Here is an 18,910-nt window from a genome sequence, read left to right on the forward strand (position 1 = left end):
CAAGTCATACGGCACCTCAAGCCTGCTCCGTCATTCAATATCATGACTGATTTCCTACCTCAACGCCACTGTCCAACACGATCCCCATATCCCTCAATTCTCATAATGCTGCTGCAGGAGGTCGACAGCTACGAAGCCAGGTCGCTGATTGCAGCGCGGGCAGGTACAGCAGGAGGGGCGAAGAAGCGGGAAGAGTCCGTAGAGGGAAGTGACCAGGGCCCAGGAGAGGCATGAATCTGGGGCCTAGAAGAGGCAAGGGACCAGGGGCAGCAAGGGCCAGCCAACACTGTGGTATGTGTGCGTGCTCGGTCCGTGCAGCAGAGCTGGTCTCCAGTTAGTCTTGGTTAATCCTTGCCACTGGACCAAGACCTAGCTCTGTCAAGCCTGGTGGCTGGTGAGCAATGGCCATCACACGTTAAAAAAATCCACGCACAGGCATCTTCAATCCTTCACGATGTAGTTCGGGACCTGGAATATTAGGACCTTCATTGAAACACCTGTGAACTCATCCCTTTTTGGCATGGAAGCAAGTCATCCTCGCTTCAAGGGACTGCCTATGATGATGATGGTTCCTAAAAATCTATCGATCTCAGTCTTGAATATACGACTGAGCATCCACAGCCCGCTGGGGTAGAGAATTCCAAAGATTCACAAGGATTTGGAAAGGTTTGAAAGGAATGTGCCGAGAGATAGAAAAGATGTTTTTTGATTGGTTGCAGGAAAATCTCAGTTGATTTAAGATTTTTTGCATGATGATATCTCACAGGCCTGTTGAACACATACCAAATATTAGGTGAATGGGCAATTGCATGGCAGATGCAGTATAATGTGGATAAGTGTGAGGTTATTTACTTTGGTGGCAACAGGAAGGCAGAATATTATCTGAATGGTGACAGATTAGGAAAAGGGGAGGTGCAACGAGACCTGAGTGTCATGGTACATCAGTCATTGAAGGTTGGCATGCAGGTACAGCAGGCGGTGAAGGCGGCAAATGGCATGTTGGCCTTCATAGCTAGAGGATTTGAGTATAGGAGCAGGGAGGTCTTACTGCAGTTGTACAGGGCCTTGGTGAGGCCTCACCTGGAATATTGTGTTCAGTTTTGGTCTCCTAATCTGAGGAAGGACGTTCTTGCTATTGAGGGAGTGCAGCAAAGGTTCACCAGACTGATTCCCGGGATGGCAGGACTAACATATGAGCAGAGACTGGATCGACTGGGCTTGTATTCACTGAGTTTAGAAGAATGAGAGGGGATCTCATAGAAACATATAAAATTCTGACGGGATTGGACAGGTTAGAGGCAGGAAGAATGTTCCTGATGCTGAGGAAGTCCAGAACCAGAGGTCACAGTCTAAGGATAAGGGGTAAGCCATTTAGGACCGAGATGAGGAGAAATTTCTTCACTCAGAGTTGTTAACCTGTGGAATTCCCCACCGCAGAAAGTTGTTGAGACCAGTTCATTAGATATATTCAAAAGGGAGTTAAATATGGCCCTTATGGCTAAAGGGATCAAGGGATATGGAGAGAAAGCAGGAATGGGGTACTGAAGTTGAATGATCAGCCATGATCTTATTGAATGGTGGTGCAGGCTCGAAGGGCCGGATGGCCTGCTCCTGCACCTATATAATAGCTGCCTTTGATTCTTCATTCTTTTTTTTAAATGAAGTGTGATATTAAAAAAAATTGAGACATGGTGTGAAGTAGTCATATGACTGACAGGAAACATCTCTATTTATATCTCTATATAGAGCAGGAAGCTCTACTATTTTATAGCAGGTAGAGACAAGAAACAGATACATTTTATATGTCTGATGTGTCACACCAACACAAAGCATTGTGTAACACTTAAAAGCATGCTCAGTTGCACATGGTTTGCTGAAATAATTTTCATGCCAACAGATCAAGCCATGCTAAACATCACAACTCTGCTAAAGACCGCATACATCATAACTCTGCTAAAGACCGTATACATCACAACAGTGCTAAAGACCGCATACATCACATTTGCAATGTCACAGGAGATCAGCAAGTATACATTGTTTTTAATATCAAATTATCAGAGTTTGAGAGTTCACGCTTTGCACGGTTTTATATAAACAGCAAACAAATTCACATTTACCTGCCAAGTACAAAAGCGCTTTGGGACACTTGTTACTATATAAATGTACGTTGTTTTTCTTGTTGACTGCTTCTAATAACTTTTCCTCGATTTTCATTGTTGGCACCCATAGAATTTTTCTATCACAGGACAAGGGAAGGAAGGTTTTTTTTTTAAGGTGCGCAGCCCATTCAAATTTCCGTGCATGCGAGGTTTTTCCATTCAAAGGACGGTGACCCGGCTGCGCGGGATCTTCAAATAGCTGCACAGCCGCGCACCTTAAAGGGAACATCGATGTCAATCATTAGATAAAATCCAGCTACGTGTTATATCACCCCTCGTTCCACAATGTAGAAACTGTTGCGTATCTGTAAAGTATGCACTCCCATGTTCTGCCACCAGGGAACGCATCCCCTGAAGTCCCAAGGGATCCCAGCATCCCTTGGGAGCACTGTATATAAGCCGGCCCCCAAGGCCTGTTCCTCACTCTGGAGTGTCTTAATAAAGACTGAGGTCACTGTTACTTTAACCTCCCTGTGTGCAGTCTCATCTGTGTTAGGAACACAATAGAAACAACCTCAACTTGCATTAAGAACATAAGGAATAGGAGCAGAAATAGGCCATTTGGCCCCTCGAGCCTGCTCCGCCTTTCAATAAGATCATGCATGGCTGATCCGATCATGGGCTCAGCTCCACTTCCCTGCCCAATCCCCATAACTCTTTATTTCATTATCACTCAAACATCTATCTATCTCCACCTTAAATATATTCAATGATCCAGTCTCCACAGCTCTCTGGGGCAGAGAATTAGAAATTACTCCTCATTTCAGTTTTAAATGGGCGACCCCTTATTCTAAAACTATGCCCCCTAGATCTCGATTCCCCCACGAGGGGAAACATCCTCTCTGCATCCACCTTGTCGAGCCCCCTCAGTATCATATACATTTCAATAAGATCACCTCTCATTCTTCTGAACTCCAGTGAGCACAGACCCAACCTGCTCAACCTTTCTTCATAAAAGTCAACCCCTTCAGCTCAGGAAGCAACCTAGTGAACCTTCTCTGAACTGCCTCCAATGCAAGTATATCCCTCCTTAAATAAGGAGACCAAAACTGCACGCAGTATTCTAGGTGGCCTCACCAATACCCTGCACAGTTGTAGCAGGACTTCTCTGCTTTTATACTCCATCCCATTTGCAATAAAGGCCAACATTCCATTTACCTTCCTGATTACTTGTTATACCTGCATACTAATTTTTTGTGTTTCATGCACAAGGACCCCCAGGTCCCTCTGTACTGCAGCATTTTGTAATTTTTCTCCATTTAAATATTTTTTTTTCTGCCAATGTGGATAACCTCACACTTTCCCATATTATACTCCATCTGCCAAATTTTTGCCTGTCTATATCCCTTTACAGATTTTTTGTACCCTCCTCACAATTTGCTTTCCCACCCATCTTTGTATCAGCAGCAAACTTGGCTACATTACTCTCGGTCCCTTCATCCAAATCATTAAGATAGATTGTAAATAGCTGAGGCCCCAGCACCGATCCCTGTGGCACCCCACTAGTTACTGTTTGCCAACTGGATAATTACCCATTTATCCCGACTCGGTTTTCTGTTAGTTAGCCAATCCTCTATCCATGCTAATATATTACCCCCAACTCCGCAAACTTTCAGCTTGTGCAGTAACCTTTTATGTGGCACCTTATCAAATGCCTTCTGGAAATCCAAGTACACCACATCCACTGGTTCCCTTATCCACCCTGCTCGTTACATCCTCAAAGAACTCCAGCAAATTTGTCAAACATGATTTCCCTTTCATAAAACCATGCTGACTCTGCTTGACTAAATTATGCTTTCCAAATGTCCTGCTACTGCTTCCTAATTAATGGACTCCAGCATTTTCCCAACAATAGATGTTAGGCTAACTGGTCTATAGTTTCCTGCTTTCTGTCTGCCTCCTTTTTTTAAAAAAAATATGGGTGTTGCATTTTACAGTCTTCCAATCCGCTGGGATCTCCCCAGAATCCAGGGAATTTTGGTAGATTACAACCAAGGCATCCACTATCTTTGCAGCCACTTCTTTTACCCTAGGATGCAAGCCATCAGATCCAAGGGACTTGTCCACCTTTAGTCCCATTATTTTACCGAGGACTACTTCTTTAGTGACAGTATTGTTCCAAGCACCTAAAAGAGCATACTTCCATGGGATCCATTATTGTGAGTTTTCAAAGACAAAAGGAGTAACTATATGGGCAAGTTTAATTAATTCATTCTGAATTATATCATTTGTGCTTGGAACATTTTATATACTACAGAGGGAAGCCATTTGTCCCATTATTTTCCCCGTGACCGCTCTTTGAAAATAATGCCACCGCGCCGCTCTCTCCCGTACCCCCTGTATCTGCCTGTACTTCGAATATTTATCCAGCTTTCCCTTAAAACATCCAATGATCTCTTTCTCAACTACTGCCCATGACAAAGTATCCCATGCTCCAACAACTCTGCATCAAAAAAATTTTTCCTAACTACTCTGCTCACTCAGGAACAACTTTAAATCGACGACACCTTGGCACTGACACCCCCAACTAGTCTTTTCCAAATCATCCGATCAAAACATTTCACAATGTTAAAAGCCTTTATTAATTATGATGTAAAGCATATCTTCAGCACTGTGTACTCTGGTTACTGAGGAAACAAGATGATGGTCGAAAAGATTTTCCAAAAGTATTGGAAGAGACTTCTTTGATTTCACTTCCCATTTTAATGGTAGTTTCTGCTGGCTGCCCATTTTTGATTACAATTGAATAGGCAGTGACTGTACCAATTTGTTGCTGCTTTAGATGAAACTTGAGGCAACATAAGAATTAGGAGCAGGAGTAGGCCCTCGAGCCTTCTCTCCCCTTCAATAAGATCACGGCTGATCTACCTGAACTCTACCTACAAAGAAATGGCGGACCAATTGAACAAGTACTTTGGTTCGGTATTCACGAAGGAGGACACGAACAACCTTCCGGTTATAAAAGGGGTCGGGGGGGTCTAGTAAGGAGGAGGAACTGAGGGAAATCCTTATTAGCCGGGAAATTGTGTTGGGGAAATTGATGGGATTGAAGGCCGATAAATCCCCAGGGCCTGATGGACTGCATCCCAGAGTACTTAAGGAGGTGGCCTTGGAAATAGTGGATGCGTTGACAGTCATTTTCCAACATTCCATTGACTCTGGATCAGTTCCTATGGAGTGGAGGGTAGCCAATGTAACCCCACTTTTTAAAAAAGGAGGGAGAGAGAAAACAGGGAATTATAGACCGGTCAGTCTGACATCGGTAGTGGGTAAAATGATGGAATCAATTATTAAGGATGTCATAGCAGTGCATTTGGAAAGAGGTGACATGATAGGTCCAAGTCAGCATGGATTTGTGAAAGGGAAATCATGCTTGACAAATCTTCTGGAATTTTTTGAGGATGTTTCCAGTAGAGTGGATAAGGGAGAACCAGTTGATGTGGTATATTTGGACTTTCAGAAGGCGTTCGACAAGGTCCCACACAAGAGATTGATGTGCAAAGTTAGAGCACATGGGATTGGGGGTAGTGTACTGACATGGATTGAGAACTGGTTGTCAGACAGGAAGCAAAGAATAGGAGTAAATGGGTACTTTTCAGAATGGCAGGCAGTGACTAGTGGGGTACCGCAAGGTTCTGTGCTGGGGCCCCAGCTGTTTACACTGTACATTAATGATTTAGATGAGGGGATTAAATGTAGTATCTCCAAATTTGCAGATGACACTAAGTTGGGTGGCAGTGTGAGCTGCGAGGAGGATGCTGTGAGGCTGCAGAGCGACTTGGATAGGTTAGGTGAGTGGGCAAATGCATGGCAGATGAAGTATAATGTGGATAAATGTGAGGTTATCCACTTTGGTGGTAAAAACAGAGAGACAGACTATTATCTGAATGGTGACAGATTAGGAAAAGGGGAGGTGCAAAGAGACCTGGGTGTCATGGTACATCAGTCATTGAAGGTTGGCATGCAGGTGCAGCAGGCGGTTAAGAAAGCAAATGGCATGTTGGCCTTCATAGCAAGGGGATTTGAGTACAGGGGCAGGGAGGTGTTGTTACAGTTGTACAGGGCATTGGTGAGGCCACATCTGGAGTATTGTGTACAGTTTTGGTCTCCTAACCTGAGGAAGGACATTCTTGCTATTGAGGGAGTGCAGCGAAGGTTCACCAGACTGATTCCCGGGATGGCGGGACTGACCTATCAAGAAAGACTGGATCAACTGGGCTTGTATTCACTGGAGTTCAGAAGAATGAGAGGGGACCTCATAGAAACATTTAAAATTCTGACGGGGTTAGACAGGTTAGATGCAGGAAGAATGTTCCCAATGTTGGGGAAGTCCAGAACCGAGGTCACAGTCTAAGGATAAGGGGTAAGCCATTTAGGACCGAGATGCGGAGGAACTTCTTCACCCAGAGAGTGGTGAACCTGTGGAATTCTCTACCACAGAAAGTTGTTGAGGCCAATTCACTAAATATATTCAAAAAGGAGTTAGATGAGGTCCTTACTACTAGGGGGATCAAGGGGTATGGCGAGAAAGCAGGAATGGGGTACTGAAGTTGAATGTTCAGCCATGAACTCATTGAATGGCGGTGCAGGCTAGAAGGGCCGAATGGCCTACTCCTGCACCTATTTTCTATGTTTCTATGTTTCCCGCACTATTCCTATATCCCTTACTATCCAAAAATATTTGGTAAACGGGTGCAAAATCGACATGTTTTTAAGTGAAGTGTGCCACCTAAAATGCAATTTGTGCAGTGTGGTGGACACAGAGTAACTAGATGTAAAACTTTTATATATACAGAAAGATACTTACAGCTGACAAGAGAAATTATGTTGTCATCTCAGCAGTCTGAGCTGGATTAGAATTTATTCTAAAATTGAACGACCAGTACACGTTGAGCGACCGAAATCTGGAGTTCCACAATTCTGAATGTTCCGGAATCCGGACCGATCTGTGGCGGGGTCATCCGGAAACTGGAAATCTGGAATCTGGACTTCCCCCGCCTCGGCGGCCTGGCCTCGCCCTGGCCCTCGTCGGCCTGACCTCGCCCCGGCCCTCGGTGGCCCATTTCGCCCCAGCCCTCGGCGGCCCGACCTCCGGCCCGACTTTGCCCACCCCGGCCCTCGGCGGCCCGACCTCGCCCCAGTCCCGGCTCCCCCTCTTCTCCCCACGGCCCCGGCTCCCCCCCTACCTCGGCTGCCAGATTCCACCTACCTCGGTCCAGGCAAAGACATTCTAAAATCCAGAAATACCCGGAATCTGGATGTTGGACGCTCAACCTGTAAATGAATCCACTGCACCATCTATTACCCCCTCCTAAACTAATCCTGGGTCAATAAAATAACAACTCACCTTCTTTGTTTCCGGTTTCGGCTGGTGAAGGAAGAGTGGCATTGTGCAGAGCTGCCACATTAGCTACTGCATTTGCTGTCACCGTGAACGCTGTCTGAGGAACCAGCCTAGGCATGAGGGGGACAAGTCGGCGACCTTCAATGGACCATTCCGCTGAGCTGTTAGGCCCAGACATACTGCAGGTAACAGAAGAGTATATGAGATATTTGTCCAACACACAACTACATGGTTGTGTGGTTTTTTTTTACGAGGCAACTTTAAATTACTACCTGCTTCCGTTTTTCAATTCTAAAAAATGAAATATATTTCAGAAAATGTTATACATCTTTATTATAAAGCTTTCCACATTACAACAATGATTACACTCCAAAAATATTTCATTGGCCGTAAAATGCTTTGAGATGTCTGCTGGTCGTGACGGGCGCTATAGAAACACAAGTCTTTTTCTTCTTTCTTTGCCAGGAGCAGAATCCATCAACTCGGTAAAGGTGGTGAATTCCTTCTTCCTCATTTGTTAAGTACTTAAATAGTTGCATTTATCTCCTTTTTAATTTATTTTCTGTTTTCACTATTTCCTGATCATTGTATGCAAAATGTTTCTGCCCAACCACATTCCATCAAGAAACATTCCAAGATTCAGTCTTGACCTCAAGACAAATATAAAATCCACAAATTGCCAATCAAGTTGCCCCAATAACTTTCCTTTTCTCTTCAATAAAATGCATAACATGTCCTGCTGAGCCTCGAAACATCCTGGGCTCCAGATACACACACGCACTCACCTAACACCCAGCTGACTCCGCACTTTGGTGGCCTCCAAAGCACATGCCCCAATGAGACTACAATTCCCAGCAGCCAGAACTCCAAGGCATGCACACGTCAGCCAGCTGACTTATTTGAACACTTTTCAGGAAAAATAATGGAAAATAGAACAGGATAGACAGCAAGCTAAAGTAGACAGAAACAATTCTGAACTGACAGAACATCACATGGAGGGGGGTACCGAGAATGAGAAGGTTCTGAAGCAGAGGAACTAAACGGGAGACAGGAAGGACGCCAATGTTACCTTTAAGCGCACGTTGAAGGTTCAGCGCAGCCGGCTCACCAGCTTTTAAAGGGAAAAACCATGCATGCACGGAATCTTGAATGGGCCATATAGCCCATTAAAGGGGCTACATGGCCCCAAAAGAAATTAGAGGGAACATTGAAGGACTCCATTTCTGATCAAAACGCATCACAGACCATCTACCTGAAGCAGGTTGAATGTAGGAGTGCAATGCATGTAAATCCACAAGCAACACCACAAGAGGTGAACTAGTACAGAAATTCCACCAAAAGATTTTTGTTACGACCCCACCCCACCACTTCAGAGATTCACATTCACCTCTCTCTAAGAAACAGTATTTTTGTATTGAACATTTCAGCTAACATAACATATTCCTTAAGACAGAAAGCAACATAAACAGTGATTCCCCTGCACTAACATCATTCTGTTCTTACTCGACGAGCAGAAAAATTGTTGCTTTGAGGAAAACAAAGCCAAGAGAAAGACAATTTATTCTTATTTTTAAAAATGCACTATTTTTCACTTCCATGCAGGAGTTGATTTATTATGGAAAGACTCTGGTCAGTCTCTTTATGCTACGTTCCTGTCACCAGATTAGCTACCCTAGCAACATCTAGAGACCATATTTTTCCTTGTGTGATGTCTCAAACTTGGAAAATATGGGTCCATGCCTGAAAATCTATCGCACACTAATTTCCTGTTCTCATCGCTGGGAGGTACGCTTCCTAACTGCTCGTTTCAGAACAAAGATCTAGGACAAATGTGAACCTCTCAAGCAGAGCAGTGCATGTTGCAGGGAAATAATTATGTTAATAATAGCTTCCCCAATGGCTTGGCTGGATCTTTAGAATTTTCTACCCCAAAGGGCTGTGGATGCTCAGTCGTTCAGTATATTCAAGATGCTGATCGATTTTTGGCATCGAGGGATATGGGGATTGGGCGGGAAAGTGGAATTAAGGTAGATGATCAACCATGAACTTATTGAATGGCGGAGCAGGCTCGAGGGGCCATATGATCTACTCCTGCTCCTATTTCTTGTGTTCTTATGTAACAGGAGTCTGTAACTCAGCCATACTGACCAGCGGATCTTGGGATTGATTCCCAGTCTGTAGAGTTAACTAATCTCAGTTGGTGGTGGGTGGGGAACCACAACTTGTCTCTGCATCCGAGATTATCCACTGACTATTGCTGGGAAATAGAAAACGTGTGAACAAAGAGCACAATAGCATGGACTTCAGTTCTGACCTCCTCCCTCCATCCTCCCACCCCTTCCAGTCTTGCTGACATTCACTGTCTGGACTGACTCTGGAAGAATGACCACTTGAGGGAGGTGCAGAGCGCTGCCAGTTCCTGGAAGACAACCGCTACTAATCAGTATGTTCCCGAGAGAATTAGAGGGAATGATAAATTATTTTAAGTCGTATCCTCGAAACATGCACACACATGCAAAACCTGTGTCTCAGCTGGGCAGCTACTGAGTCCACATCAGTTACAGTAACTGTGGGATTCAATATGGAAAGTAACAGCTTGTTACTTGCGCGCAAAAATCTAGACAGACATTTCAGTGCAGTACTGAGGGAGTGCTGCACTGTCGGAGGTGCCGTCTTTCAAATGAGATGTTAAACCAAGGCCCCGTCTGCTCTCTCAGGTGGATGTAAAAGATCCCGCGGCACTATTTCGAAGAAGAGCAGGGGAGTTATCCCCGGTGTCATAGCCAATGTTTATCCCTCAATCAACGTAACAAAAACAAATTATCTGGTCGTCATCATCACACTGCTATTTATGGGAAATTGTGGTGTACAAATTGACTGCCGCCTTTCCCACATTACAACTTGAAAAGTATTTCATTGTCTGTAAACGTGCTTTGGGACGTCCTGAGGTTGTGAACCGCACTATATAAATACAAGTCTTTCTTTACAGTAGGAACTGGGAATTAAAGAGTACAGTGGTGCTGCTGCACACATGCAAGCAGCATCGGAGAGGCGGAGCAGGAGTTTGTGAGGCCTATAAAGGCCAGCTGGTGCAGCTGCAGGGAGAAGGCAAAAAAGTAGAAAGAAATCAAAAGGTGACCTCACAGCCAAGGGGGTAAGTGATTGGTAAAGAAAGAAAAAGAAAATCTACTTATCAGTAAATAACATTTAGCATTGTTATTGCCCAATTAAGTTAATCCAAGGGTTAAGTCATGGCAGGAGAGCTCGGACACGTGTTATGCTCCTCCTGTAATATGTGGGAACTCGGGGACGCTTTCGGTGTCCCAGACGACTACGTGTGCGGGAAGTGTAGCCGCCTGCAGAATCTAACAGACAGCATTGCGGCACTGGAGCTACGGGTGGATTCGCTCTGGAGCATGCACAATGCTGAGAATGACATGAATAGCACGTTTAGCGAGTTGGTCTCACCGCAGGGAAAGGGTACACAGCCAGATAGGGAATGCAAGACCAACAGGAAGAACAGTGCAAGGAAGGTAGTACAGGAGCCCCTTGCGGTCATCCCCCTGCAAATCAGATACACCGCATTGGGTACTGTTGAGGGGGATGACTCATCAGGGGAGGGCAGCAGCAGCCGTGGCTGGCTCTGCTGCGCAGGAGGGCAAGAAAGAGTGGGAGAGCAATAGCGATAGGGGAGTCAATTGTAAGGGGAATAGATAGGCATTTCTGCGGCCGCAACAGAGACTCCAGGATGGTATGTTGCCTCCCTGGTGCAAGGGTCAAGGATGTCGCGGAGCGGGTGCAGAACATTCTGAAAAGGGAGGGTGATCAGCCAGTTGTCGTGGTGCACATAGGTTCCAACGATATAGGTAAAAACCGGGAAGAGGTCCTACGAGACGAATTTAGGGAGCTAGGAGCTAAATTAAAAAGTAGGACCTCAAAAGTAGTAATCTCAGGATTGCTACCAGTGCCACGTGCTAGTCAGAGAAGGAATCGCAGGATAGCTCAGATGAATACCTGGCTTGAGGAGTGGTGCAGAAGGGAGGGATTCAAATTCCTGGGGCATTGGAACCGGTTCTGGGGGAGGTGGGACCAGTACAAACCGGAAGGTCTGCATCCAGGCAGGACTGGAACCAATGTCCTAGGGGGAGTGTTTGCTAGTGCTGTTGGGGAGGAGTTAAACTAATATGGCAGGGGGACGGGAACCTATGCAGGGAGGCAGAGGGAAATAAAAGGGAGACAGAGGCAAAAGATAGAAAGGAGAATAGTAAAAGTGGAGGGCAGGGAATCCCAAGGCAAAAAACAAAAAACAAAATGGGCCACATTACAGCAAAATTCTAAAGGGCAAGGTCTGTTTAAAAAGACAAGCCTGAAGGCTCTGTGCCTCAATGCGAGGAGTATTCGGAATAAGGTGGACGAATTAACTGTGCAGATAGCAGTTAATGAATATGATGTAATTGGCATCACAGAGACATGGCTCCAGGGTGACCAAGGCTGGGAACTCAACATCCAGGCGTATTCAACATTTAGGAAGGATAGACAGAGAGGAAAAGAAGGCAGGGTGGCTTTAGGAAGGACATTGGCTTGGATGATGTGGAATCGGTATGGGTGGAGCTGCGGAATACCAAAGGGCAGAAAACGCTGGTGGGAATTGTGTACAGGCCACCAAACTGTACTAGTAAGGTTGGGGACAGCATCAAACAAGAAATAAGGGATGTGTGCAATAAAGGTACAGCAGTTATCATGGGCAACTTTAATCTACATATAGATTGGGATAACCAAACTGGTAGCAATGCAGATGAGGAGGATTTCCTGGAGTGTATTAGGGATGGTTTTCTTGACCAATATGTCGAGGAACCAACTAGAGAGCTGGCCATCCTTGGCTGGGTGACGTGAAATGAGAAGGGACTAATTAGCAATTTTGTTGTGCGAGGCCCCTTGGGGAAGAGTGACCATAATATGGTAGAATTCTTTATTAAGATTCAGAAACTAGGGTCCTAAACTTAAGGAAAGCTAACTTCGACGGCATGAGGCATGAATTGGCTAGACTAGACTTGCAGATACTTAAAAGGTTTGACGGTGGATAGGCAATGGCAAACATTCATAGATCACATGGATGAACTTCAACAGTTGTGCATCCCTGTCTGGAGTACAAATAAAACAGGAAAGGTTGCTCAACCGTGGCTAACAAGGGAAATTAAGGATAGTGTTAGATCCAAGAAAGAGGCATATAAATTGACCAGAAAAAGCAGCAAACCTGAGGACTGGGAGAAATTTAGAATTCAGCAGCGTAGGACAAAGGGTTTAATTACGAGGGGGAAAATAGAGTACAAGAGGAAGCTTGCTGGGAACATAAAAACTGACTGCAAAAGCTTCTATAGATATGTGAAGAGAAAAAGATTAGTGAAGACAAACGTAGGTCCCTTGCAGTCAGACTCAGGTGAATTAATAATAGGGAACAAAGAAATGGCAGACCAATTGAACAAATACTTTGGTTCTGTCTTCACGAAGGAAGACATAAATGACCTTCCGGATGTACTAGGGGATCAAGGGTCTAGTGAGAAGGAGGAACTGAAGGATATCCTTATTAGGCGGGAAATTGTGTTGGGGAAATTGATGGAATTGAAGGCCGACAAATCCCCGGGGCCTGATTGTCTGTATCCCAGAGTACTTAAGGAGGTGGCCCTAGAAATACTGGATGCATTGGTGATCATTTTCCAACAGTCTATCGACTATGGATCAGTTCCTATGGACTGGAGGGTAGCTAATGTAACACCACTTTTTAAAAAAGGGAGAGAGAAAACGGGAAATTATAGACCGGTTAGCCTGACATCAGTAGTGGGGAAAATGTTTGAATCAATTATTAAAGATGAAATAGCAGCGCATTTGGAAAACAGTGACAGGATCGGTCCAAGTCAGCATGGATTTGTGAAAGGGAAATCATGCTTGACAAATCTTCTGGAATTTTTTGAGGATATAACTAGTAGAGTGGACAAGGGAGAACCAGTGGATGTGGTGTATTTGGACTTTCAAAAGGCCTTTGACTAGGTCCCACATAAGAGATTGGTGTGCAAAATCAAAGCACATGGTATTGGGGGTAATGTACTGCGTGGATAGAGAATTGGTTAGCAGACAGGAAGCAGAGAGTCGGGATAAACGGGTCCTTTTCGGAATGGGAGTCAGTGACTAGTGGAGTGCCGCAGCACTCAGTGCTGGGACCCCAGCTCTTTACAATATATATTAACGATTTGGATGAAGGAATAGAGTGTAATATCTCTAAGTTTGCAGATGACACTAAGCTGGGTGGCGGTATGAGCTGTGAGGAGGACGCTAAGAAGCTGCAGGGTGATTTGGACAGGTTAGGTGAGTGGGCAAATGCATGGCAGATGCAGTATAGTATGGATAAATGTGAGGTTATCCACTTTGGTGGCAAAAACACGAAGGCAGAATATTATCTGAATGGTGGTAGATTAGGAAAAGGAGGTGCAACGAGACCAGAGTGTCATGGTTCATCAGTCATTGAAAGTTGGCATGCAGGTACAGCAGGCGGTGAAGACGGCAAATGGCATGTTGGCCTTCATAGCTAGGGGATTTGAGTATAGGAGCAGGGAGGTCTTACTGCAATAGTACAGGGCCTTGGTGAGGACTCACCTGGAATATTGTGGTCAGTTTGGGTCTCCTAATCTGAGGAAGGACATTCTTTCTATTGAGGGAGTGCAGCGAAGGTTCACCAGACTGATTCCAGGGATGGCTGGACTGAAATATGAGGAGAGACTGGATCAACTAAGCCTTTATACACTTGAGTTTAGAAGGATGAGATGGGATCTCATAGAAACATATAAGATTCTGACGTGGACGGGACAGGACAGGTTAGATGCGGGAAGAATGTTCCCGATGTTGGGGAAGTCCAGAACCAGGGGACAGTCTTAGGATAAGGGGTAGGCCATTTAGGACTGAGATGAGGAGAAATTTCTTCACTCAGAGTTGTTAACCTGTGGAATTCCCTGCCGCAGAGAGTTGTTGATGCCAGTTCATTGGATATATTCAAGAAGGAGTTCGATATGGCCCTTACGGTTAAAGGGAGAGAAAGCAGGAAAGGGATACTGAGGTGAATGATCAGCCATGATCATATTGAATGGTGGTGCAGGCTCGAAGGGCCGAATGGCCTACTCCTGCACCTATTTTCTATGTTTCTATGCCAATGTCAAGTTAATGTACTGTGGAGAAAGGCCTTGCTGGGAAACTATCATGCACTGAGCACTACAACTCATTTTAACTTTGAAAGCCAGGCAAACTGCAACAGATAATTCTTAAGAGAAAATAAATAGCTTTGCAGGGAAACTTACTGATGTGCAATGGTCATCAGTCTTTCGTCATTCACTGCCCTACGGACCTCAGCACGGTGACGCTCTGTTGAAATGCTATTATGGAAGAAAATAAAAATCTTCAACATGTCCATCTACAAGAGCTAAAATTTATACTTCAAATTGCCACTTTCTTCTAAGCATCACTTTGCTGGAGGAACAGTAGATAGGGCATATATAATCACACCTCTATTTTACCAGAAGTCATGGGGAATATCTTGTACATTAGTGCAATTGTATAACTGGTGTTATTCCTTTCTACCTCTCTTTCCTCCTTTAAGACGCTCCTTAAAACCTACCTCTTTAACCAAGTTTTTGGTTATCTGTTGTAATTTCTTATGTGACTCGGTGTCAAATTTATCTGTTTTGTCTTGTAACACTGCTGGGACATTTTACTACGTTAAAGACACTCTATAAATAAGTTGCTGTTGTTGTTGAAAGAACTAGCAAAATATACTTGCTGAATTTTAAAATTGTACATATGGAATGGTTTGCCCTTGCAAGTCACCACATAACAAAAAGTAAGACATTTGTGAAGCGCATTTTGATGCGATAAGTTGCTATATAAATACAAGCATCATTGAGAGTCACTGTCGCGATGCAGTTAGAATATACCTGGTGAGGTACCCCAATACCAATAGCTAAATTGAAGAAGCCCCAAGGACTTGGGATTTTATTTTAATATTTGTTCATGGGATGTGGGCATTGCTGGCAAGGCCAGCATTTAATGCCCATCCCAAATTGCCTTCTTGAACTGCTGTAGATTTTGCCACAAAGAAAAAGAAACAAGCAAAATTTAATTGAATATAAATGTAAGGCCTTTGCAGAATCACTATAATTTCAAAAATGCTATTGGAAAGGCATGAAAGAAAAAATACATTTTCACTTCATTTGAGATTATGAGTGGGGACAGCAAAAATGAGTACAAAATTAAAGAAAAACTTATAAATACAGATTTTATTTCATAATATTTACCTAAGAACCTTGGCCAATTCTCCAAGGAGGTCCTTCTTTTCTTTTGTAAGATCGCCTTGTGCACGCAGCGCACTGATAGCACCAGCATAAGCTTCCAGTTCTAAAAAGGCAAGAGGAAAAAAACAAATCACATTTCTAACTTGCATATCGCCTATCCATCACAGCAAAACACAAAGATTTACTGCATCGTGTATGCTTATCAATTCATTAATTTTCCAACTGTACTTAAGATTTTTTTTTTTCCAAAATGTTTCACTATTACTGCAAATTGTGACTCCCCCACCCTGATTCATACTCACTAATTCCAGTTTTGATCATCTTATTTAAGAAAGGATATACTTGCATTGGAGGCAGTTCAGAGATTAGTTTGATTCCAGAGATGAAGGGGTTGTCTTATAAAGGAATGTTGAGCAGGTCAGGCCTGTACTCATTGGAGTTTAGAAGAATGAGAGGTGATCTTATTGAAATGTATAAGATTCTGAGGGGGCTTGACAGGGTAGATGCAGAGAGGATGTTTCCACTCGTGCGGGAATCTAGAACTAGAGGGCATTGTTTCAGAATAAGGGGTTGCCCATTTAAAATGGGAGAGGAATTTCTTCTCTCAGTGGGTCGTAAATCTTTAGAATTTTCTACCCCAGAGAGCTGCGGAGGCTGGGTCATTCAATATATTTAAAGTGGAGATAGACAGATTTTTGAGGAGTCAAGGGTTATGGGGAGCGGGCAGGGAAGTAGAGCCGAGTCCATGATCAGATCAGCCATGATTTTATTGCATGGCGGAGCAGGTTCGAGGGGCCAAATGCCCTACTCCTGCTCCTATTTCTTATGATTTTATGTAATTCACTAGAAAAGCCAGAAAAGAACTTTAAATATAGAACAAATTTTACTCTTTGAAAAATACCAAGAAGCTTTTGAAAATGTAGTATTTTCATGCACACAAAATGGAGAAAGAGCAAGAATTCGAGCCATGATATCAGCTGATTTGTAAAACCATTCAATTCTCTGAAGGCAAAAGCCACAGAATGAACCCCTACAATTGGCTTATCTTCAAGTGTCCTCTGATAAATACATCCCTCTGACTGGAAAAATACAACTAGGTGACCAGTACCCCAGCATTTGAAAAGCTGAACACAAGCAAACATTTTGGACCAGTATTTTTGCTGCAGACTGAGTTTCAGCTACTAGCCTATATCTAGTAACTCGAACATTAGTTTGACCCCTGCATTATGTACAGAAAGGAATATAATTTTCATAGTACATCACAGAAGGAGGCCATTCGGCCCATCGAGTCTGCGCCAGCTCTTTTGAGGAGCAATTTAGTCAGTCCCATTTCTCTGCTCTTAGAATTGCATGGATTTGGTTTTTCTCCTTCAAGTATTTACCCAATTCCCTTTTGAAGGATACTATTGAATCTGTATCCACTGCCCTATCAGGCAGTGCATTCCAAATCCTAACTTCTCATTACGTATAAAAGTTTTTTTCGTGCGCCTCTGATACAGCTGCCGGCCACCTTAAACCTGTGCCTCTGGTCACTGGCATTTCAGCCACTGGAAACAGTTCCTCTCTATTTACTCTATCTAAACCCTTCGACAAGGTCCCACACAAGAGATTAATGTGCAAAGTTAAAGCACATGGAATTGGGGGTAGTGTTCTGACGTGGATTGAGAACTGGTTGGCAGACAGGAAGCAAAGAGTAGGAGTAAATGGGTACTTTTCAGAATGGCAGGCAGTGACTAGTGGGGTACCGCAAGGTTCTGTGCTGGGGCCCCAGCTGTTTACATTGTACATTAATGATTTAGACGAGGAGATTAAATGTAGTATCTCCAAATTTGCAGATGACACTAAGTTGGATGGCAGTGTGAGCTGCGAGGAGGATGCTATGAGGCTGCAGAGTGACTTGGATAGGTTAGGTGAGTGGGCAAATGCATGGCAGATGAAGTATAATGTGGATAAATGTGAGGTTATCCACTTTGGTGGTAAAAACAGAGAGACAGACTATTATCTGAATGGTGACAGATTAGGAAAAAGGGAGGTGCAACGAGACCTGGGTGTCATGGTGCATCAGTCATTGAAGGTTGGCATGCAGGTACAGCAGGCGGTTAAGAAAGCAAATGGCATGTTGGCCTTCATAGCGAGGGGATTTGAGTACAGGGACAGGGAGGTGTTACTAAAGTTGTACAGGGCCTTGGTGAGGCCACACCTGGAGTATTGTGTACAGTTTTGGTCTCCTAACTTGAGGAAGGACATTCTTGCTATTGAGGGAGTGCAGCAAAAGTTCACCAGACTGATTCCCGGGATGGCGGGACTGACATATCAAGAAAGACTGGATCAACTGAGCTTATATTCACTGGAGTTCAGAAGAATGAGAGGGGATCTGATAGAAATGTTTAAAATTCTGACGGGTTTAGACAGGTTAGATGCAGGAACACTGTTCCCAATGTTGGGGAATTCCAAAACCAGGGGTCACAGTCTAAGGATAAGGGGTAAGATGAGGAGAAACTTCTTCATCCAGAGAGTGGTGTACCTGTGGAATTCTCTACCACAGAAAGTTGTTGAGGCCAATTCACTAAATATATTCAAAAAGTTGTTAGATGTAGTCCTTACTACTCGGGGGATCAAGGGGTATGGTGAGAAAGCAGGAATGGGGTACTGAAGTTGCATGTTCAGCCATGAACTCATTGAATGGCAGTGCAGGCTCGAAGGGCCGAATTTGCACCTATTTTCTATGTTTCTATGATTTTTAAACACCTCAATCAAATCTCCTCTTTGCCTTCTCTGCTCCAAGGAGAATTTTGAACATGGATTTACAGGAAATCAAATCCAATCACATGAAGTAAAAAATTAAAATCGGAAATCATTTTCAACAAGTAAGCATTGTTATAACTGAACTTGCACCTTCTGAATAACCCATTTCAACACCATGCTAAACTTCAGTCGGTTAGCACTCTACAATCTTTTGTAATTCAAAGCACGCAAGAAATTCTAAGACAGAAAATCGTCACTGATATTTGCACTGTACGATTTTTCTAATAAATGAATAAACTGCTGGAGAAAGACAGTTCACCGCCCCAGTC

The 18,910-nt window shown here is 43.9% G+C and overlaps 1 protein-coding gene across 1 annotated transcript in view; it reads right to left on the reverse strand.

Annotated features, from left to right (window-relative positions):
* emsy (EMSY transcriptional repressor, BRCA2 interacting) overlaps positions 1-18,910 on the reverse strand; it is a 73,316-nt gene that overhangs the window by 52,302 nt on the left and 2,104 nt on the right. The window contains exons 2-5 of the mRNA XM_070891345.1: positions 16,724-16,838; positions 15,840-15,939; positions 14,847-14,921; positions 7,507-7,682 (exon numbers count right to left, since the gene is read on the reverse strand). Coding sequence (XP_070747446.1) covers positions 7,507-7,682; positions 14,847-14,921; positions 15,840-15,939; positions 16,724-16,838 — 466 coding nt within the window. The remainder of the gene's footprint in view (positions 1-7,506; positions 7,683-14,846; positions 14,922-15,839; positions 15,940-16,723; positions 16,839-18,910) is intronic.

This window comes from Pristiophorus japonicus, chromosome 10 (genome assembly GCF_044704955.1).
Source record: "Pristiophorus japonicus isolate sPriJap1 chromosome 10, sPriJap1.hap1, whole genome shotgun sequence".
Lineage (NCBI taxonomy): Eukaryota > Metazoa > Chordata > Chondrichthyes > Pristiophoridae > Pristiophorus > Pristiophorus japonicus.